The sequence below is a fragment of the Lepisosteus platostomus genome, chromosome 28 (genome assembly GCF_059453375.1).
Source record: "Lepisosteus platostomus isolate fLepPlt1 chromosome 28, fLepPlt1.hap1, whole genome shotgun sequence".
In the NCBI taxonomy this organism is placed as follows: Eukaryota; Metazoa; Chordata; class Actinopteri; order Semionotiformes; family Lepisosteidae; genus Lepisosteus; species Lepisosteus platostomus.
This window is the reverse complement of record NC_142638.1, coordinates 132,577-156,798: the sequence shown is the minus strand read 5'-3', so window position 1 is coordinate 156,798 and position 24,222 is coordinate 132,577. Positions and strand designations below refer to the sequence as shown.

Sequence of the window (24,222 nt, the reverse complement as noted above, 5' to 3'; positions counted from 1 at the left end):
GCTTTGTAAATTGTTTGTAAAATCCCTCTACATGCTAACAGAGGCACCGCTTTCACCTTCAGAACCCCACTACAGGTGGCCTTAACTAGGCAGCTAATGAAATGTTATTTTAAGACTATGCTCATTATTAACAGTACTTAAATACTGTGCTCATTGTTAATAGAAGAACACACCCTTAAAGAGTCCGATAGTTTATAATACCCACCAGATGAAGAAAAAAACAAACAAACAAACAAACAAACAAACAAACAAACAAACTACTGTTGAGGAAATCACATAGCCATATACTGTATGATATGCTGTCGTTTTATTCTACATTTCAATCTCATTCAGAGACCTGGCTGCACACTGCTTGTAAGAAACCTTATCTCCAAAGTTACAAATCTTCATCTTCAGTTCAGGGCTGCGTTTCAGAATATACATTCTGAAATGCAAACATTTCAGAGAAAGTATGAATAAATTATCAGGGAAAGATCAGTTTAAAAATGCACAGGGATGCAAAAAGACAGAGTCCATTTAGCTGATTCGTCTTTCAGAGATCAGGGAGCAACTCACCTTGCTGAGGAAGGGGATCCATCCCTCATTACAGCCTCCAGGGGAGGGAGCAGGTTTTGAGGGCGTGGGGAGGGTGCTATTGGCCTTCTTACACACATAGGGCAAGTCAGTGGAGCACTTCTGGTCACTCCATTCGTCTGTAGGAGGACACACAGACTGTGGGATCACAGCAGCTCTCTACACCAACCAGCCTATTCAGGGGTCTTTAAGGGTCAACATAATGAAGCACAGTTTAAAAGGATCTTGCAACTGTAAGCTAAAACCACATTTTTTGAAGCCTGAATAAGGGAGGTTTATGAACTAGAAATTTACATCTATAATACAAAAAGAGAACAAAAGCATTCCGGAGAGCAAAGCTTGACTTTTCATTCTGTTCAACTATTACCAGAAGCCACATATTCCTACAACCTAAAGCATAAATAATTTGATGTATTTTTTGCTTAAAATTGGGAAACACTTTTTCAAGTAACAGCTGAAGGCACTAAATGCAATACTGCATATACCATATAAATTTTACCTGTTTGTTCCTCATTTTTGGGATTAAATTGGGCCTGAGGTTAGATGCAGAGTGCAGGTGTAAGGAGTTAACTATTTATTTTTCCAAGTTTTTGGAAACCACCAATCTTGCTTTCCACACTAGTCCTGGACCCTTCAGCGAAATGCCCCCTCACCTCCACAGTCCTTACCTGTGCTGGCCTTCATGGACACACACTTCTTCTCACGGCTGACTGGGCGGGGGCTCTCTGGGCCCCAGGCCACATAGTCGAGCACGGACCTGTCAGACCATCTGCAACACACGTGCCGATAAAGTTCAGGCAAAACACAAGCTTCTGACACAGAAAGAGCCGAAACTGACAATTAACATCCCCTACGCATAGACTGAGAAAAGCACAGAACAATGCAAAATATCATTTTTTCTTTGTTCAGAAAGGTATACTATGATGAACTGCTGAAAGGTAGCCTGTTTTATGGATATGTAGAGATTAACAGATGATAATTATAGGAACATCTGATAATGTAATTAGGTTTAATAGGTAAGTGTGTTGATTAGCTGCTACAACACTTCATATTGGGCTGTTTATGTATAGTTTACCTTAAGTTGTGATCAGGTTTTTGAATATTCTAACAAAAACAAATATTTTTTCTAGATAGTCTTACCCCTTGAGCTGTCTCCTTTAATATATATGAAAAATGGCTTTCACTGCTTTGTGATAAAAAAACAGCTTACTACCATTTCCTCAGCCTTTTGCTTTTCCGAGGGCTGGGAGTGTTTTGGCCAGTACCACCAGCAATGGAGAGGACATTCTAAACCAACTGATTTATAAAGCAATGCAGCAGAGCAACTGGAGCTGGAGTGTCAAAGCTGGGTCAGGCCGCCAGGGGGGGGAACAGAGACATGTTGGTAAAAGGGAAAAACAACTTCCTCACAATGCTATTAGGGGAGTGGTTTTACCCTTTTGGAAGCAAGGTACCCTATTTACGATAAGATCACTTTATTGGCCATATTCAATTTCTTGTATTAGGACTTTGTCTTTTCACATACCCCTACTTGCTCTCCATGAGTCACACAGACAGGGAGAGAGAAGCTTGGGGTCAGAGCGCAGGGTCAACCATTTATACAGCACCCCTGGAGCAGTTGGGGTTAAGGGCCCTGCTTAGGGGCCCAATGGAGTAGGACTCCTCTGCCGGCCGCGGGATACAAACCGGCAACCTTTTAGCCACAGGCGCAGATCCTGAGCCACAGAGCCACCACAGCACACCATTTAAAGATTCAGAAAGTAGAGGTTGTCCACTCAGGTTCTGGGACAGACCCCCTCCAGTCTTGGACAACATGGACTTGGGTTGGGTAGTTTTAGTTACATCAAAGTTAGTCGGGCAGCTGCCAAATTCACACAAAAAGTTTTTTTTTTAATGAGCAGCTCCCTCAAGCTACACTGCCATCTAAGGAGGATCTAACGCAGGCAAGGAGTGTGAACCTTTGTGAAAGCATGCTGTAATATTTTATTTTCTTTGTTTTTATTGCAAGGGTAATATGAATGGTAGCAAGTAAAAAAAACATTTTCATCCTGCAATTACAGACTGTCATAGTTAAGCTTAATTTGCTTTTGCATACAGTGTCTGCTGTGGCCTCGCCTTTAAAAATGGACTTCAGTTCACTTTGAACCACAACTCTGACAACTGAACTCATTATTTTCTAAATAACCTAACAGTTTTGCCCACCTTGAATTCAAGACTGCACATTCATCACTAGGATTGAGAAATTTCTACAGGCTTTTCCCAACACCTGGAAGAAAGTTTGTCTGGGTCTCACCATAAAGGATAGACGCCTACTGTACCTGAAACGTCCATCGTTGACATTCGTATGCAGCCCAATCCACCACTGCTGATTTTCCACTTTGGACACCTGCATCCAAACCAGACAATCATCCAAGTGTGTGAATACATGTGCAAAAAACTAACGTCTGCACCCTTAAACAATTTCAGATCGTGTCTCATTGAGCTTCCATTCATTCTTCTGGGGTGTGAATCAACAAGAGTTTTATCGCAGCTATTCTTGTCCCGAGGGTGCTCGTGTCTTAAAAGCAGATCAAATATAAGGATTAAACAATCTTACAAATTAGAAAGTAATGATAAACCCATAGCAACAAAGAAACGTCAGAAATCTCATGACACAAAAGTGAAAGTAGGACGAAGCAGCGTTTCAGGTCCACAACTGTGGACTGGCCCAGGGCACTGGAGTAAATGAATTGGAAGGGTGTGTTAGCATGACGGGAGATGGAGTTAGAGAATTAGGGGTTCAGAGAGATAGAGACTTAAACATTTACCAGTTTATAAAGGCAGGTAGGAATTTAGGAGCAGCCCCTACCTTGCCCAGCTGCCGGTAGAGGAAGTCCTGCTCCTCGGGGCTGTGGATGGACACCAGTGAGGACTCAAACCAACTGCAGATGCGCTCCGCCTGCTCCCAGGTGGACTGATGGTCATAGAATTTGTACTCTGCACCATTGAAGGACACCCACTCCTTACTGCTGGAGTCTGAGGAGGCAGAGAATGAGGAAAGAGACCCCATTGCAGGTTAGTTTAATTACACTTCAGGATCTAGAAGTAAAGACATGTACCACTTCTGGAGATAATGGGCGAAAAATACCTTCAATTCTCCAAGTAGGATAAACCAGAGAGCAGCTCTTCGTGCTTATCTTTATGCAAAGCTAACAGATTTTAGAACACTCCCAAAGCTGTCCATTGAAACTGTTCAATAGCCAGTGGACTGTGAGAGCAAATGAGCAAATTACAACCTGGCTAAAGAAAAAAACTGAGCATTAATTTCACATCTGTGAAAGGTGTGGAAACAGAATGGACTTAACTGCTGTTAAATGAGCATTATTACTTGAAACTCCTTGTCAATTAAGTAAACCAATAAGTGAACAGTGGACACTTGCTTAGGAGATCAATTTACAAAAAAGCAAGCCTGAAGAGAATTAAGTGAACATACCCTCCTTTTCCTCTGGCTCTTTAACATCTGTGCCTGCAGAAAAAACAAAATGCTTTGTGTAAATATTTTAGCTTGACGTTATGCCTTCAAAAAGATAGAATCACAGCATAGTTTAACAGCTCTGAAAATGACTCAAATCATTTCAAAGCTTTAGATTAAAGGTGTCAGCTGCAACACCTACATTCATTCTGCAGAGTGCTCAAGAATCCATGTCGTGTAATGTAGAAACCTGCTACACAGTCAAACAATTAGGTCCATCATATCAACGTCTCCCCTTTTTTAAATGCTTCAATGAAAACACTAATATAGTGATGCACATGTACTGCCCAACAGGACTGCAGGAATCAAACATCTCCAGCTATTTTGTCAAATATAGCGAAAACTAAGAAAAAAACATAGGAAAATGGTCAGTCCTGTCAAAGTTAATAGCAATATGCTACCTATAGTCCACATATTAAAGAGCCATGGTTACCTTTCCTCGTTTTTATTCTTTTTAATTTATATCATTACAAAAATGCAATGTCAAAAAGTTTGACAGAATAATTATAACGGGAAATGTAATAAATTATTTCAGGAAAGGCATTAAATCTGAATTTAGGCCCCCATGGCTGATTTGTTTCCTACACATGGCTGAGCAATCAAGTGAATTAGGTGTCTGGTCACTTATCCTCAGGGATAACATGGATCAATCACAGTATAAACGTGACAAAGCACGTTCACTTTTCTCAAATGTTATTTCAAGATGTTGGAAGTGGCAGAAGGAGCAAAGAGCACCTGGGACAGGGATACCTTTGGGAATTTTGCATATCCAGTCCAGCTCCGACTCGCACTGCATGGCCAGCCACTGCATGGTCCCCAGATCTGCAACAGCACACTGCCGGATGTCATACTCGTAGTAATACCGCCCAAAGTTGTGATAGGAGTACTGCATGTTGGAGATGTGGGAAAATAACACATCAGAGCAGTTTACTGTACCAACTTCACAAAAGCAGTAGAACCTAAAAACAACCTGTCACTCTCCTTCACAAATCTAAGTTCTTCAATACACCTATACAGACCACAAAGCTAAGGACCTAACACACAAGACAAGCTCCTTCAGTAGTCCAAAGCCTGCTGAGAGCACTCTACTGGAATTGACGTCACCCTGGAATTCAGGAAAATCCATTAGAAAAAGTGGAACTAAGGAGACAACAGTACTTGCAGGTATTCAGGCAGAACGAGCTGCCAGCCACTTACCGCTTTGCCAACAAGAATACTTCAGCCTCCAACTGAGCATGGAACTGAGAGCCCTTGCTAAATGACAGTGCAATCGCTTTCTTTGCTATTGATGCTGCTCAACTCAAAGACAGGGGAGAGAAGGGGGTAGAGGCATGCAGATTGAAGGACAGGCTCACCCCCAGACCGTCACTCCATTTCCAGCTGCCCTTGTCTGCAGGGTTCCTGCGATTCAGGCCGATCCAGAACCAGTGCTGTTCATGGTCCTCCGACTCCCTGCAAACAGGAATGAATAGAGAGGAGACCCGAGTGATCCGACAGAAAACTGGACTCCATGTTCATTTAGGTAGTGTCATTTAACTGCTTGCACAGGCCAAGTGATGTGCAGAACTCTATTAGCATCTCCCTAATAATTAATTTATTATTTACAATTTAATAGATAGGTGTGTGTGCACATGGTGGCTGCAGAGCAATCTGTTGCAGCCCTTAATTTAATGTTCCACCAGTTCCTACAGTATTTTTCCAGAGGTTAGAAAGGATGGCGTACAAACATTAGGACTTGAGGGGAGATATGCAGTCAGCCCTGCCTGTGAAGTCTAGCCACGCCCGGGGGAGCACTCTCAAAGGAGTCAGGAAAACAGAGAGCCGTGCTCCTCCCCATCCAAAGTCAAAGTCAACTCTCTTGCCAAATCAACCCATAGAGTTGTTAGGAATTTGTGGTGTTCTCTCCTAGATATACTTCACTGTTTTGCATGTTTATCAAACAATATTTATATCACAGCAATTACAAAAACATCCATTTACCTCAAATTAACATTTAAGAATCTGTGCGAGCTTAACAAAATAGATAGCCACAAATATTAACAGTAGATGCTGGTAGCTAGGTGATCTAGGTAAATCACAAAAGCCTTATTAAAATAAATATAAATTCCTTGTGAAGTTCCACATCAACCTGCATTACACTGTTAAAGCCTTTCCTACACAAAGCATCGGAAAACCTCATACTTCACAATCAAAGCCTGAAATTCAACATTCTTTGTCAAAGTTTAGTGCCTTTATAAAAATGACTAAATACTTAATTACTAAAGAATAGGATTTTAAAAACAGTTTAAAGCTACCATGTATCCTTACAATCCTGAATTCACTGTGGTAGTGTGGCACAGAGAAAAGGTCCAGAGGAAGAGTAATGGGGTCTCACCCAAACGTCTCATGGAGGATCTGGGCCACAAACTGCTCTTCATCAAAGCTGCCAATACTGAGGAGCTGAGCTCCATGTTTACGGCAGAACAGGTGGGCCTGCACCCAGCTCAGGCGCTGATGCAGCTGAGGGAAGTGGAACACCTGGGGGAGCAGAGAGGGGACACAAGGCTGTGAGAACTGGGAGATTCAGGAGGGGAGGACTGAAGAAACCTTAATACTTAATACTTCATCCCCGTGGAACCAGTAAGACCTGAGTCTACATTTATTTCCTCCTTTGGCACAACTCATACCTTTACTACCTACAACACACATTTCTTTTACTTCCACTCTAGGCTGCTGGTCTGGCCAGTACTGGATCCTTCACACTCCACAGACCGCGGGCCGGGGATGGGTGTTTTGATAGCACAGCCCAAGAACAAGTCTCTGTTTACTCAAGTGGGAGCTAATCTTGTGGGAGTGAGGCCATGAGTGCTCACCAGCCGCCTCGGGCTTGATTAGAAACACGTGCTAGAACTGGGTGCTTTTCTCTTGGAAGAAACGCCAGCAGAATCGCAGCGTCTCTATGGTCCCTTAGGAAGCTCTGGGCTCAAAGCATCACTTTGCTGCTTGCTGGCAGCTACAGGGTCTGTTACTGATTACTTTCGCAAATACAGAAATTCCTTCTAATATGACGAAATTTGCAAAGCTACCGCAGTTTAGAAGGCCAATGCAATATTTTTTTTTGTCAGGCCAGCCCAAGAACAAATCACTGTTTACCTCAGAAGACCTTTTAGTGTTAAAAGATACTACAGCATATTGCTGGTGATTCTTGCCATATAACATTTCATACTGTTAAAAAGGGCAGTTCAACCCTGTTCAGGGCAAACGGAGAAGTCCTTGAACCCTTGTCACAATCATGCCTTAAAGCACAAATGAGACAAAGCATGTCGTGGATTTGCAATACTGGATAATATATATAACGGCACAGAGCCTTACAAAAAGTTAGAAATACCAGGTGCTCTTTGCAGCAGTGTCAGAGTAGTAGAGTAGAGTAGTAGTTGTTATCAAACTGTATATACATGTATATTGGAATTCAGAAATTTCAATATGGGTATGGAACGGAAACCTGGAGAAACAGGAGAATCAGAGCTGAATGAAGAAGATATTGTACATCCACAAACACTAGGGTTTAATGTATTTCCAGAGCTACAGAGAAAATTAATCTAAATTTGTTTACCTCTCAGGTTATATATAATATAACATTACTTTATTAACCCTTTACAATTTCTTGCATTAGGAACTGGGGTCAGAGCGCAGGGTCTGCCATTGTACAGCGCCCCTGGAGCAGTTGGGGTTAAGGGCCTTTCTCAGGAGCCCAATGGAGTAGGATTCCTCTGCTGGCTGCGGGATTTGAACCGGCAACCTTTCAGCCACAGGCGCAGATCCTGAGCCACAGAGCCACCGCTCCGCTCCAAATTAAGGTCAAATGCATAGATGAAATATCAAAAGAACTGTAATTGTGGTATGTTTGAAGTGGGAAATGTATATATCTCACTTATCCAGCATCACAGTATCACCACTTACACACATTGTGAGAGGTGTTGATGGGGTCTGTTAATTTAGCCTTAAAGGAAAGTTCCACTAAGATACCTTTAGCAGCCCCAGTGGCTTAACGCTACATAATAAAAGACAGGAACAACACCCATAAACAGGATAAAGCAGACCAATGTCTGCTGCATATCAAATGACAGAACCTAGAGCAAGACAGAGTAGGACAAAAGTAATTACATATCAAAGAACAGGACAAGTACTCAGATTGTGAAACAAACTTTCTTCTGACTGTATATAAGAGCTGGGAAACTCTTGCAGTTTGTCTGTTATGAGGGGCAGACCCAGTGCGCGTTGTTAAACTTATAGAGCTCAAATAAACTGAAACCGCACAAGAGTGTGTCCTGCTCCTCTGATGAAGAATTTCCCACAACATGATATTTTGAGAACACCTATAGAACAACAGGCAGTTGTTGTATGGACATACAGCAGGCTGTTCCATAAACATTTTAAAGCCAGTAGCAGTAATTACATTGTAATTTATATTGTGGCAGCTAAGTATAATGTTGGCAAGGCCAACAGGAGGAATTAAGACACACACCATGCTCCTAAGTGTCCACTGAGCCATCTGCCTTTGAACACTGTGAGTCCTTAATGCAACAGTTTGACGCTAAGCACTGAAGGCAGATTAGTGATGTTTGGCAAGTCAAGGACAACCTGGCTGAGTAGAAACCCACCCTCCCTGTCGTACCCTGGCGCTTGGCGGTTCATGTGCCACTGCTTGGAGAATCCCAAGCCCTGCCAGCCAGTGATACATGCCAACACAAACTGCTAATGGCTGGCATACAGGGCTCAGCCTGTGCTCTAGATCAATGCACAGTGAACCACTCAGGGGCTCCCCGACAACTTTTTTCCCTCCACACAAAAAAAAATCAAATGGAAAATTGCCATTTTTCTCACACATTCCATAAAAGTGCTCAAGTTTTTAAAGAAAGAATTAGGATAAACTTAGTTTAAGGGACAAATGAAAGATTTTAGCATTATGAAGAAGGAGAGAACAAAAGTTGCATTATTAGTAAAAACAAACCAACATTTGTTTCAGTACTATAACTTGAAAAAACTAAAAAAGCAGGAGTAAACAGATTTTGATATAATAAGGAATTAATTCTTGAAGATAACAGAAATAGTAAAATACTCATTCTGTATGTTGACAACAGAAAATACCAAAAACATCACCCAATATTGATGGAGCTCGTTCTTTGACATTACCGACACGCTCTACAGGGGCAATTCAACAAAATCACCAGGTCCCAACATTTACCTAGTCAGACCCAAGGAAAAGAGGGATGTTATCCTAGCTTAGACATCTTTATTAACATTTATACATTATAACTATTGTATAACTATTATATATGCTTAACTGCAAGCACAACTTACCAACTGGAGAACTGCTAACGTAACAACAAATTATAAAACATAAAGCATAATATACATCATACGATTTTTGGAAGCCTAATAAAGTCCCTTCTAATAGGCTGATCCTCAAATTAAAAGCCACAAGAATCTGAGGTAATGTATGTGTATTGACTGAGAGCTGGTAACAGGAAATACTGCATCATCTTAAGGAGCACAACATCTATCTGGGCAGATGTAAGCGGTGGTTTGCTGCAGAAATTTTTTTGCCTGATTTAGATCAATGACTCGTATTCCTGTAGTGTTGGCAAACACAGGAATGACAGTGACAGACAGAACCATGGGGCTACACTAAAGGAGTAGAGGACATTACCTTATACCAAAAGCATCTTGAAAAAAGTGACTCACTTTTATAATGGTAAAAAATGAAGTCTGCTCTGTGTCAGATAGAAAAAAAACAGTATGTACTTAAACAGCTGTAGCAGTTTTGGGATCATGTTTCACACTACGCACAATTCTCCAAACTCCTGCCCTGTGCCTTTGTCTTTCCCACAGAGCTGCAGGACTACCTTGTAGCAGTGGTGCAGAGAGCTGCTGGTCTTCCAGCCCTGTGGGCAGGACCCGGTGAGGCTGGGCGTGGGGGCAGGCTGGGGCAGCTCGGGGCTCAGAGCGGTGTCCAGATTCTGCCGACAGATGTACTTGGCCTTTGCAGAACTGCAGTCCTTCACCTCCCACAACCCCGTGGCACTGCCAGTCGCCATGACCACACAGCCACCCTTGCTGAATCCTGAACACAATGCAGAAGACAGCCGGTAAAGGAACAAAAAAGCCTGTATGGGCCAGAGATCGGACCATTAAAACAGGAATGGGGAAGGAGAGAAGACAGGAACGTTAAATTCTACACTTTCATCAGTTATACATCGTAGATCAAGCGATGTTAGAATTGCACCATGCTCTTACGGGTTTGGCCAGTGGAAACTATGTGGTGATTCAATTCAAGTGTCAATCAACCAAAAGGACAGAAGTAAAACCTGCAGGGAAGGGCGTGTAAAACAGAACAGGAGGAATGTCTCTACCTGAAGGCTGTGGGAATATGGAACAAGCTACCCAGCCATGTAGCTGAAGATAATCCTGCCATTTCTTGAAAGCAGCCACAGAATGAGATGTTCTGATCCATTGGCTACTAACTGCCAAGATGTCCAAAATGACCTCGTTTAGAGTCTCTCATGTTCCAACCAGATTTTGGTGTGGAAGGGATCTACAGCAGTGAGCCCAAGCACAGGACGGTGGTATCAAGAACCCAGCTGTAGGTCTAGGTTAACACTGCATGAATGCCTTCAAACAGGTGAGGGCTTCAGTCACCAAGGTCACTGCCCTTTACCTGAACGGGTATGCTTTTGTGAAGAGATCGCGTCCACCAGCTCCCAATCTGACTACTGAAACCCATAATAACAAAGGGGTGGTTTCCCCACTCACCCGGCTGGTCACGGTTCCAGTTGGTGTAAGTGACCTCATCACCACTAAGCCAGTGGAAGGCGCCTGTCCCGTTCTGGTCCTGGAGAGCGGTCCAGAAGTAATCCCCTGACCGACCATAAACCAGGCTGCTCACAAACGCCTGCTCAAACCTGACAGACAAGGAAGACGCCAGTATAAAGGGGTCAGAAAAAATTGGACACATACAGCCTGATATTCAAAATTAATAGTTTGAATTATTTTAACTGTATTGTATTTCTATTATTAGTGTTCAAAGAATGCAGTTTACTTACTCTTATTGTATAAAAACTTGTGCACGAATGGGGATGCATTTCAAGGTGGAAAAGCTAAAGTTATTTAAAATAAATACATGGACTAAAGACACCCAATTGCCCTTCATCGGTAAGATCAACAATAAACGAGTTATCCTCTGCTTTCACTGAGGCTCCTGCGTTCGCAGCACCTGTTCATGATGGTGACCAGGGTGGCCTCGCTGCTTATACAGGTCTTCCGGGCTTCATCAAAAGTCGTGGACTCCTCTCCCAGTAAATAGCAGGAAGGACTGTGCCACTTCCAGCCCTAGAAGAACAGAAGGAGACCAAGAAGCTCCTAAGAAAATTTACTGTAATAATGAATCTTCCTAAACAATCTGGCTGGTGTTTTCTTAAAATAGCTCACAGATGTGTAATGAATTCCTGCCAAAATGCTGAGTGGGCGAATTTATCTACGGGGAGATTTGCAGGGGAAGGTTTTGGCATTTTAGAAATCATGCCGCTTTTACCATAAACAAGTTTTCAATCCGAGCCGAATACATCTCATTACAAACCTTAAATGGTCTTTTGACCTTCAGATCTGACCTAAAGCTCAGTAAAGATAATGAGGCTTAGAAAGATCTGAATCTTCCAGAAGCTCATCTTTACCTCATCTGTAAAACATTTCTCACTCTCTGCAAGTAATCCCACAATTCTTTATTACCTTATCATTCATATCCACGAAATATTTTCTAAAACTTTACAGCAGTTTTCTACAAAGAAAAATGTTACATTGACTCCAAATGCTACAACAGAAAAATGGGGAAAAGGTGCTCCACGGAGCATGTACAGGGAAATCCAGAGATCCCAGTTACATATCTAACACATCTGTGGAAGGTGGAAGGAAACTGGAACACCTACATAGACCTGGAGAGTCCAAACCCCACATAGAAGACTCTCCAGTGTGAAATACCATTGAGCCATGTGGCCCTTCTTCCAGCTTTGGACATGGTCATTATGGAGTAAGGACCAGGGCAATGTAAGCTCCAACATCTGTACCACACAAACTGCACATCTGTAAGCAAGGTAGAAGTAAACAACCATCTAAATAATAACTACACAATGAGCTTTAGAAAACTGGGCAACTGAAAAAACAACAAAATAACTAATTTTCAGAACACGTTACAGCAGTTTTTTTGTGCTTTAGAGTTACATTCCTGTGCATTCAGTCTTTTCACTAACATGAAAACACCACAAAACTCATGACTGCCATTTCTCCTTGAATAATTTCTTTCGTCATGTTACCACTATGCCCTCAAGACAATTTGAATTGAGAAAAACTGCATGAGTGGGGAAAAAAACCCAGCATCAACACTGAAGAGTTTCACATACACATCCCGCCAGTTCAATTCCCTAAACTCAATTTTGCCACCTATTTCACCACTGAAATGGGGTGTAATTCAGTTTATTATTTCCCAGCAATTTATGACTCAATGTAGGTGAAATGTAGAATCACTGTCTCCAGATTTTCTGTAGTATGAAACACTGAAGCGATGGCCTTCACAGCACTGGGAAACTCAATCCCTGGTGGCGTAGATTGGAATTAGATTACATCTTCTCCAGCCAGCTGAACTGTTTCAAAAAACATGGCAAGTATCAGTATACAACTGTAAAGAATATCAATTTTAAGGAAGGAAGAATACATTTCACAATGCATAATTCAGTAAAGAAAGCAACCTTTCAGAAAATTTCACAATTCTATTTCTTCGATGCATAAGTCACACAGGGTGTGATTCAAAAAGTTATTCCTTCCTCTAAAATTAATCTAGAAGCTGAAGGCGTGATCAGGAAACCTGGTTTCTCATCGCAAGCTCTTACACAATCTCAGCCCCTGCCAGAGAGAGAAGTGAAGTAATGCAGCATGTCTGTTGCTCTGGCCTTTTCTCAGTGGAGAAATAAGTCAGTACCAGCCCAACAAGCAAGATGAACCAAAAGGCCTGCTCTCTTCTGTGATTTCTGTTCCTTTTCTTGGATTCTTTCCAGAGACAGCTGGGCTACACCATATGTGTGACCACCTTCATGATGCAGACTGTCCACTTTTCTCTGAATCACATCTCCCCCAGACAAGGTTGGGGTCGGTAGAATTAGCACAGAGGAGGCCTAGAGCCCTGGTTTAATCGCAATACAACTCCATTCTCTGGTCAATGGAATAGACTTGACCACTTCAATGTGGATCTTTGCACTTCCAGTACTGCTTTTTATTATTATTTTAATTGGCAACTTAGTTCAGCATGGTGGCAAAACAACTGAGAGTCAATTTCCCCAAAAAACATTTTATAAACCCCAGCTACAGCATGATGGGGATTCCTCCATGGTAATTATCTTCTACACACTGCAGGAAGAAGCTGATGGTTTTGAAAGCAAAAGAGAAGAAGGGACAAAAAAAAGATAACCCTAACTGTAAAAGCTGTAAAAGATAGCAAAGAGTTTTCCAGTTTTCCAGCACTGAAGAGCGGACAGTCTGGCTGACCTCCAAAGACCGGCAGCAGTGATTAATAAGACAGCGAGAGGTTTCAAATATTTACAATGTACATTCAAATAACCACTGACTGTAAACAGCTGGAGGACAGGCCTCAGTATCAAGTCTGTCTCCACATAATTGGGCAGGACAGTGAATGGGCTTTTTGTATAGGCCATGTGCCAGACTGCAGATTTCAAGTGCAAGATCAAGGTCACTTTCTTTGTACTCTGGAACAGTGCAGCTCATCAGCGACAAAAGTAAGCAACAAATCATGCGACAAGGCTAACACACTAAACACTGAGCAGCAAACCCTGTTTATTTGGAATCCTTCCAAAACTAGCTACACACCGATTTGTGATTTTAAGGCCACCCCTCCATTTTTACTTTTGTTGCTGATGAAGGCCTTTCTACAAACATTTACACATTTTAGTCCACCTTTAGGAGAAAAGGCAAGTAAAAAAATAGATTAAAATGTGATTACTCCAAGTTTAAGAATGATAAAAAAGCTTTATATTAGATTTGAAATTTTGGATTACCACCCAAAACAAACACTTAACAGCACAGGAAGCCTGTTTTAAAGAAATTAAATGGGGCTTGCAGCCTCTACTTTTCTACATCATCTCAGAACTCAGTGCAGTGTTCAGAACAAGCTCCAGGTTTGAAGAAACATATCATATTTACTTCATCCTTGGATTAATTAATAAATTCAATTTGTTTTACATAATAGGAGGTATTTCAGCCCTTCTCATGTTCTAATTCTAGCCAGCAGCCATATCATCCTGCAACTCAACTGGCAACCCACTGAAGCTAAGCAGGTGTGAGCCTGGTCAGTACCTGGATGGAGACCTCCTGGGAAGAGGTGTTACTGGGGCCAGCAGGGGGTGCTCACCCTGCGGTCCATGTGGGTCCTAATGCCCCAGCATAGTGACGGGGACACTATACTGTAAACAGGCGCCATCCTTCGGATGAGACGTAAAACCAAGGTCCTGACTCTCTGTGGTCATTAAAAATCCCAGGGTGTTTCTCGAAAAGCATAGGGGTGTAACCCCAGCGTCCTGGACAAATTTCCCCATTGGCCCTTACCAATCATGGCCTCCTAATAATCCCCTTCTATGAATTGGCTACATTACTCTGCTCTCCTCCCCACTGATAGCTGATGTGTGGTGAGCGTTCTGGCGCACTATGGCTGCCGTCGCATCATCCAGGTGGGGCTGCACACTGGTGGTGGTGGAGTGGAGACCCCATTACCTGTAAAGCGCTTTGAGTGGAGTGTCCAGAAAAGCACTATATAAGTGTAAGCAATTATTATTATTATTAATTGATGATCAACAAATAAAAACACAACAAAAAATTTCAAATACTTTTTTAAAAACGAGTAAAATGTAAACATTTGCTGCAAAACCCTATCCAGATAAACCAACTTTGAATAACACTTTTCCCAAGCGTTCAGCCATCTTACCTCTTTCATATTTACATTTCTATTTTCTGATTATATGCGTAAAGATACTAAAAGATACTATGCATACAGATACTAAAAATATAGAAAGCATTTCTTTTAAGAAAGAAATTGGGACCGCCCAAGCCTTTGGTCACTCATAGCCAAGCTACACAAGAAGCATGGAAGAACATGAAGAACATGAGACATGTGGATTAGCCTATTTCTTAGAGTGTAAGTGCTTGAAGGCAGTTTCAGGTGCAAACAGTTTTCTTCACTTTACTTTGATTTTATCCCAGTTGGTCACACAAATCCGGTTTTGCAAAAGCGCCCTGTGGAAAACTACATCAAAGCGTTGACTGTCCTGATCAGCAAATTGCGGACTGATCAACCAAGCAGACTGGAACACACCAATTGCATACATGATTTCACACATTAATTCCAGCAACACTGCTATGTGTCCCGGTCAGCGATTTTGCAACATCTGTGCAAATTCCAACACAATTTGACCAAGAAAAATCTTGAATTGCATTTCTACCAATATAAATTTCATTTAAACCAAAGCATGGTGCCCAGCAAGCACAGTATACTGCTTGAGGCTTTCCTGACCCGGGTCTGATGCTCAAAGAGCTTTAGTGCCACCATTGGAGTACAATATTTTCTTGCTTACCGAACGCTACAATTATGCCTGTTTTGTGGTTTGTCTGTTTTATTTCCAAGTATCTGTGTAAAAGTCATTTTAAGTGATGGTTCAAAAGCACATTCAAAGTTCTTCACTATAAACCAATTACAACTGAAGCAACCTGTTAGACATCAGACTGTAACAACATTGGATGTAAATGGTGCAAATGTTTTCTGTGCATGAAGTGTTCTCATTGTTAAGTTCAGCAAGTTGGAATTTGTCTTGCGGTAAAAGCAGCTAACGATATTTATGGGAATTTTAAAAAAATGCGTAAAATCTGCCATTTTTCTCCAAGTGCCCCCTGGAGCCAGTTAATGTACTGTACCCCTAGGCACATGTGTACCACAGTAAAGGACAACCAATATAGCTTAAAGTCAAGAGTATTTTAGGCTATACAGTATATCAAAAGTACAGTATGGAATTTAAATTAAAGGATGTTATGTTAAAGCTGTTCAATGCACAGTAAGAGTTAAATTAGAATACAGTGTACAATTTTGGTCACCATGCTATAAAAATGATTGATGCAATGGAATCAGTCCAAAGAAGATCAACAAGATGCATTCCTGGGGTTTAAGAAATGTCCTACACTTACAGGCTAAAGGAACTGAGCCTTTCAGCCTTGAACAGTGAAGACTATGATGGAACCTGATCTAAAAATTTAAATTCAAAGGCATTGACGTCAACCCAGTGGGCTTCTTCTGAATCAATCTGAAACAAACCAGAGAACAGAATGAAAACTATGTGGAAGTGAATTTAAAACCAAGAGGAGGAGATGAGTTTCTATCTCTATCTAGGGTTGAAGGAGTATGGAACAAGCTACCCTTCTAGCAAGGAACTAATCCCACAAACAGTGGTGTTAACTACTACATGTCAAGTGCACCAGATGGGCTGAACGGTTGCACTCTGGTGTTCTTATAAGTGAGCAAGATCTGGTGTGACTGGCAGTCAGCCAGTCAGTCGGACGGGGTCTGGGCTCATACCGGTTTGCAGCCATGGTCCAGTATCTTCCCATCAGTCTTCGTCCCCAGCCTCTTGCAGATAGAAGGCAGGGACTTGTTGCAGGGGTTGTCATTCCAGCGACCCTCCTGGAAACAGACCCACGAAAAATTCACGATGAACTCCAGCTTGAACTTGGGAAAAAAGTACAAGCAGGAGTCCAGACGTGCTTATTGAGGCATGTTAGAAAAGTCAATCACAGCAGGCATTTAACAATTTGCTTCAAAAAGGGAATGTTTATCACACATGGACTTTTGATACAGCATTAAAACGCCGTGAATTTAAATGTAATATTTAAAATCAATAACAAAACTGAAAAGTGTATTTAATGTCCTGCAATGGACTGTTACCCCACCTTATGCCCAGTGCTTTCCAAGATGTGCTCTGGGCCACTGTGACCCTGAATTGAATGAGTGATTATTGAATGTTAAAAGTGTAATCAAACAAGGGCACATAGCATAGTGAGCGGTATTATGCATATCCATGTTTCCTGACCAGGTCTCACATTGAAAGTCTTCATCTGTCTTTACGTTAATGTGGGCGTTGCTCCCATTTGTAAATATGCCCACAGGTAACACCTGATTTAGCTCAATGTCATGAAGTCAATCACTATTCTCATCACATTATTAGAACTAATTTGAAGAGGTAAATGACTAGGAGAAGTGATACAACAGGAAAATTAATAACAATTAAAGAGAAGCCTTGAAATGTGGTCACACACAGGGCCCCAGAGGTTGACACAGTCCTCCTGCGTGTTGTTAAAGTTGTTAGGTTCAGATGGGTGCCAGTAAGTGAAGATGACTGGGGTGCGATCAGACCACTCAAAGTTCATCTGCATCTTGGTGTCGTGGAGACCGATCCACAGTTCGTTCACATCTGAAAACAGAAGGGCAGTTACAGGAAACCCACAGACCAAGCCAGGTCAAAACCAGACAAAATCTGCCCCCCACAAACAACGATCATCCAGAGCCTCACCAAAAGACTTTCTACTGCAACTCAGAAGCCTGGGAATGGATTTAATTAAGAGTAATTAAAATTAATGCAAAGGGAAATGTTGACCACCAGCTGTTTTAAATCTGTGCTCTGAAGACTGTTGAGACACTTTAAAAGCTTGAACTAGCCTAGTCACAAAAGCAAAAAAAAAATTTTATAATGTTTCATTAGGCCACTACTAGTAACAATATGTAAGAGAACTGGAATTTGACCCAACTCACGGATGATGTGAGGAGGGTGGTGCCGAAATCCTACAGATTAAAATTACCCTGTATTACTGTGACTGGATAAGCCCACAGAGGAATCAAGAGGTCTATCTTTCACAAAAATAAGTTCAATACTTTATTGCCATAATAACTAGCTGCAAGGAATTTGGTTTGGCGAGTTCAAATTCAATTTGATTCGATTCAAATACAAACATAAAACCAACAACAGAATGCATCAACAAAACATTCAAAAACCTCCATAAACACACGCCAGTAATAAAATAACAGTGGGATAACATGGAATAACAATGAGCCGTGCAAAATATCAAAAGTTAAAGTGCAGTTCATGCACATCAGGCTTCGGGTACCAATAGGAGTATATCCCTCCCTGCAAGCCAGGGACTTCTTACCTCGCTTCACCGTCTTAATGATGAACTCCAGCTCTGGCAGTGTGTGAATGCTCACGAGGTTGGCCTCCATCTTCTGGCAGGCCTTCTGTGCGTCCTCCCACTCCATCTTCTCTGCATTGAAACGGTAACAGCTGGCCTGGAACTGCTGCCACCCAGCGTCACACTCCCTCTTCTCCTCCGCCCAGGAGTCTGCTCAAACACAAGCATTCTGCCTCAAATCACTCCCCCTGAGAAAGCTCTACCGTGTACTGGGATATTAGCACAGCACAAGGTAGTGAAACACAGTAAGTTGTGGTAAAAGGCATGTTTAACCACAAAACACTGAGGAATGGGGAAAAGCAAAATAAACACTATGATGTAAGTAAAGGAATACAGTTGGAAAAATGAATGCAAGTTACCATGTTAAATTTACAATGGAAACATGGAAATGGATGGCAGATCAAAATCAAGAAGACACTATAAGCTCTCACAACTCTGGGAACAATTGTTTTCCGTCCAAAACCTGAAGTGTGGGATTACCGATAAACAAACCACTCCTCCACTCTGCATCAGCTGCTTAGTCCCCGAGAACATTGAAACTCAAGCAGACAGGTTCCCAAGGTCAGGATGAAACCCAGCACATTCGCTTGAAAGCTACAACACTAATATCATGCTGCTATACTGCCTCACATATTCTGGAAGCACATCAAATGGTAGAAAGTCAGATTGGAAAAGTGCATCTGCAAAGATTACTTCACTTAAAATCTGTACTATTTCCTAGTACATTACAAAACTTACCCCAAAATATCAAACAAAATTAGCAGAGCAAATGTTACAGGATGCTAAGGATTTCCTCATGAGCTCGATCTGACCGACATACAAACAGCAAGTGAAAAACCCCAGGACAGAGCCCATGGGTTTGCCAGAAATGTTTTTCTTTTACTCAGTGGAAAGGGGTCACCAGCTACTGACCAGATCTGTAATTTGAAAACAGCGGTTGGGTTGAAGCTTCACTTTAATTTTGGTCATAGTCTGATGTTTTTCCTTTGTCAAATATTTCTGAATTATTGTTACCATCTGGACTCATATTTGTAACATTGTCCCATGTAACAGCTAAAGCATAACCAATTCAATATGCACACTACCACATACCACACCTCCATGCAGTTTTGTTAAAGCTAAGGAGAAGAGATTCGCTTACAATGACTGGTGGAGTAAACTGTACAGTACCTGTGCTGAAAGGGTCCATGGTGGCATTGGGCCTCTTCTTACACACATACGGGAGAGCCATAGCACAGTCCTTGTTCTGCCAGCGCCCAGAGGACTCTGTCCGGATCACCCCACAGTTCTCCTCATCCACGTGGTCTGGTTGGTCTGGAGTGAAGGCACAGTTTCTTAGGGATAGAAGCAGCCCTCATGTTCACGTAGGGCTCTGTCGTATCGAAACTGGCGACCTCTGACACTGCGGCACAGCCGTGAGCAATGGAGCAGAGAGGCTCATCACTGGACAGCTTGGCTGCATGTTCATGCTGTAGGGCCCGGCAGCAGGGCAGCTGTTTCAGACCGACATTTGCAGGGTTGTGCGTGAGCGGGGACAGTTCTGCCACTCTCACAGAGCTCTGCAGCCCCTGCATTTTCATTGTCTATCCCTACTGCTGTTGTCCCTACACTCCGGTGTCCTTTACCCCTGCCAGCCTTCACTGGAGTAGAGCGAGGAGTTTCAAATGAAAAGCGTTTTGGAAACTGGAGACGCACTTTGGCAGGATCATATCTGTCTACAAGTTACTTTTCATAAGTTTTAAATCATTCCAAAAGCTATTTTACTCACAAAATCAGTACAGATACACAAAAAATAAGGAGCTTATAGTGATAATTCATACATTTCCTTACCCAAAATATAATGAAAAAAATAATTAAGGCCAAGTTGACAGTTTCAGCTTTACTCAAGCACTCTGTCAATGTTTTGGAGTACTTTCCAAACATAGACATGATTCCATTTTCTTGTCACATCAGGTATTGGGATTGTCACTTATGTACACATACAACTTTTGAAAACAGTTAGACAGCAGAAATGGCATTTCATAAATGCCTCAAGCGTCACACTATTGTTACAGGATTGCAAAAGCCACAGAATTATCCTCTACAATATGATCAAAAGGAACAAAGACATGGGGGATATGCAGTATAAATGAAACAGGAAAATAACATTTAAATAATTGTTACAAATAGTTACGTGCACATCCTAAAATCGATTGAAGCTCCCTAGGTAGGTTTTAGGTATTCTATTTTTAAATGGACAACTGCTGATAGGACAGGGGTGGACTAGTCTCTCACCTGCCTCCCAGTTGAGGTATTTGAGAGGAGAGCTGTCTGACCACTGCCAGCCTCCATTGATGTCCAGATCATTGAGGCCAATCCACAGGGAGGAACTGTAACCAGTCAACAGACCTAAGGAGAAAAAAGGAAAACTATTAACAGTTGTATAGGACAGTTACAGAACCTAAGGACAGCCACAGTTCTGTGACAAAGCTTTTTTCTTCAGTACATGACAGTTACTTTTTTGCTGCAAATCATGGTTAGAAGAAAACCAAGCAGTACAAGTGCTGGCTGGACTCACCGTTGATGTAGGTCTGTTCATGCACCTCCGTGATGCTCAGCAGGTCTGCCCCTTGCTGCTGACAGCTGACACGTGCCTCACTCCAGGACAACGTGGACTGAAAATTGAACTGGTAACAGCTGCCAGTCACAGGGTCCATATCCCAAAAGGTCTCGCAGCCAGGACCTGGGTGCCAGTAGGTAAAATCAAGACGCTTAATGTTAAGTCCATATATTTTCTCTACATTTTACACTGATAATTACTAGATGTGCAGTGCTTAAAATATCATTTTTCTGAGGACTATTATTTCAGCAGGTGAATCACAATGTCAGCACAGGGGCACTTTTACAGCATGACATTTGCTGGAGCAGAGAAAAGTACCTTATTCAAGGATACCACAACAGCATCACACCCAGGATTTGAACCCCTAACCCTGTTTCACAGGGTGGAGCACCAAGCACTAATCAACAGAGTTACCTTACCATGGTTTTCGAGATTGTACAAGAAATTAAAAAAATGAAAAACTAAAATGAAAGCTTTCTTTTGCAATTCTTGGCATAAGCACTTTGCACTGGGAAAACACACTGACATGTAATCTATTGGTAGTTAGTAGCCAATAGATCCGAAGATCCCATCCAGTCATTTCCTGTAAGAAGGCAGGGTTGACTTCAATAACATGCCTGGGCAGCTTGTTCCCTACTTCCACAACATTTTGGATAAAGATGTGCACAGTTTCAACTTGTCTGCTGGTTCATGTGCATTCTGAGGACGTCCACAAGGCTGACTAGGTCAGCGTCCATGAGGATTTTTAATACTTGTATTTAAGATTAAAGAGGTCAGGTTCCTTCAGTTTGTTGGTCCCAGACATTCCCTTAAATCCAGGTTTCTACAGTATTTGGTTCCTGTTTTCTGCACTAGTTAAAAAGCAGCTATACAGTATACATAGAAAATAGGATATTTTCTATAACACATATACACCAAAATCGTATACAATATTCTAAATGAGGCCTTACTACTGCATTATCCACATAATGTTCAGCAGTGTTTGTTTTCCCAGCAGTGAAACTACTTTCTAAAAAATAATCAGATTAATGAGAGCACTGACTGCAATAATAAATACACATACAGCACAACGTGAGTTTTTAGCAGCAAAAACAAAACAGAGCAGCAGCAGAAATGTCTTATAGTAAGAAACAACCTCAGCTTGAAAACTGTTTATGTCACCCAGATACAGGAACACAATCTTTTTTTATAACTTCATTTATCGGGAGACAGTTGAGAGATATTCCTTCTAGAAAACCAGACTACGCTAACTATTCCGCAGTAAGCTCAGTCATCTCCTAAAGATCTTCTTTTTCCACACAAGAAGCCCCTTCTGTTGTATTTAATAAGTATTATAACAGACAGACTCACAACACCCTAGGCTTCTCAGTTCTCCATCCCATCCTTTGGGCACTTTCACCTTATTCAAATTATTCTAATTGCCACAAATCACATCAAATCAATTCCTATTAACTTACAGTAGTGCAGTCTTATATTTCATTAAAAAAATGAAGGGCATCATTCTAGCTTGTGAAATTTCTCTAACCAATTTAAAGTTGGTTCACATCACATTTTACGTTACCTTAATAATGTAAATGAAAGTTCACCCCCTGCTCATCTAAAGATGCTTGTTATCGATGCTCTAAACTTTCTGCCTCAAGAACAGCAAAGAAGACCCGTTTATCTCAGGCAGTTATAGATACACTATTTCAAGCTACTGCCTTACAACAGGCCTCACAAGAGCCACTTACCACATCTGCCAAGAAACATTGTCCTCAAACACCCTCTTTCTCAAAGAAACTAACAGCAAAATCAACTAGACCTTTTTCTCTTTCACCTCTATGAAATTCTGCAGAATAGTTCTTTTGGCATTATTTTCAAATAAGTACAGCCTTTACAGTAGACTGACAAGGCATTCCTGATCACCTTTACAAGTTCAGATGCTGGTCTTCAGAAGACTACTCACATTAAAATCAACAGGTATCCAAAAACCATGAATTCTTCCAAATTTGTTTAATTGCAACTTAACCCTTTTGTCTCCAGAGGTTTACATTCTCGCCATTTACCTTCCTTGTTCTACAGCTAGGTGGTCAATCCTCTAGAAAATTCATTTAAAAAATTAAAACCTGATTTATGTGTTCAATCCACTAGGTATTAAACCAAGATGGAAAACAAAAAGCTTCCTTTTTAAAAGAACAATACATACAGAAGTGAGCTCATCTTTCGAGGTTCATGTCATTATATGTAATTTTGGTACAGTTTGAAATTTAGTAGAAATAGTCATTAATTTTTTAGCTGTAACAATTTAAGCATTATCTTCGGTTCATATTTATTGAATTTTTTTAATGGTTTTATGCATTGAACTGATTATTCAGTATACACTTCGTTACTTTAACTGGGGAAATCTCATTAGATCTTAGACTCACATAGTATGTTTCTAGTATGCGTCATAGGATGTCTCTTTTTAGGCAATGATCTGCCTAAAATCTCAGAGACAAGTCTGCATGTCCTGACAAAGGCTTTCATAAGGATAGGGGGTAAGTATGCAGTAACTGTTTTTAAACGTTCCTTATCAGCATTTGTTACACATCCTCAATAACACTGAGGGTTTTTTCCTCTTGCCATAAATTTAATTTGAAGTATTCTTGTTGTTCAGCTGTCAGTTCTGTAAGTTTAAAAGAAACAGAACTAAGAAACGCTCCATATTATATACAACAAAAAAAGGACTTGTTTAAATTTATTAAGATAAATCATGGTCATCAAAATCCCAAAAAAGATATTGCTCTGGAATCAGTAAACAGAAAAGCAACCAGATACATTCCCAGGGTTTACCACAGCAGGCTAAAAGAATAACTGCCATCTTGAACACAGGCAACCTGATTCAAGTACTAAAAATCTCCCCAAGAGCTGACAACAAACCCAATGGACTTCTTCAGAATCACTAAGGGAATTGTAAATAGAGGTTTGGGTATGTATTTGGTCACTCTTCTCTGGACTGGTTCCAGAACAACAATATTTTTTGCAATGCGGTGACCAAAATTACACTCATTCTAAATAACCTCTTACTAGCACATTATCTAAATTTAACATCTCATTATTTAAATGTCACACTCTCCCAGTTTAGAATAGCCAAATATGGGTTTTTCAAGGTCTCACCTCACAGCTCCAGACCTCATGACTGTACACAGTTGAGAAAGACTGTAGGCAGACTCTTTCAACCCTTCCTACCTTCAAGTCA

At 41.3% G+C, this 24,222-nt stretch overlaps 1 protein-coding gene across 1 annotated transcript in view; it reads right to left on the bottom strand.

Annotated features, from left to right (window-relative positions):
• Positions 1 to 24,222, bottom strand: part of mrc2 (mannose receptor, C-type 2) — a 48,733-nt gene that overhangs the window by 11,442 nt on the left and 13,069 nt on the right. Inside the window, exons 4-20 of the mRNA XM_088623241.1 lie at positions 20,964 to 21,128; positions 20,681 to 20,794; positions 19,577 to 19,720; positions 18,368 to 18,556; positions 17,480 to 17,634; positions 16,743 to 16,847; positions 11,337 to 11,452; positions 10,877 to 11,025; positions 9,970 to 10,187; positions 6,459 to 6,601; positions 5,440 to 5,536; positions 4,835 to 4,970; positions 4,046 to 4,078; positions 3,422 to 3,588; positions 2,892 to 2,959; positions 1,242 to 1,342; positions 556 to 692 (exon numbers count right to left, since the gene is read on the bottom strand). Of these exons, the coding sequence (XP_088479367.1) occupies positions 556 to 692; positions 1,242 to 1,342; positions 2,892 to 2,959; positions 3,422 to 3,588; positions 4,046 to 4,078; positions 4,835 to 4,970; positions 5,440 to 5,536; positions 6,459 to 6,601; positions 9,970 to 10,187; positions 10,877 to 11,025; positions 11,337 to 11,452; positions 16,743 to 16,847; positions 17,480 to 17,634; positions 18,368 to 18,556; positions 19,577 to 19,720; positions 20,681 to 20,794; positions 20,964 to 21,128 (2,237 nt within the window). The remainder of the gene's footprint in view (positions 1 to 555; positions 693 to 1,241; positions 1,343 to 2,891; positions 2,960 to 3,421; positions 3,589 to 4,045; positions 4,079 to 4,834; positions 4,971 to 5,439; positions 5,537 to 6,458; positions 6,602 to 9,969; positions 10,188 to 10,876; positions 11,026 to 11,336; positions 11,453 to 16,742; positions 16,848 to 17,479; positions 17,635 to 18,367; positions 18,557 to 19,576; positions 19,721 to 20,680; positions 20,795 to 20,963; positions 21,129 to 24,222) is intronic.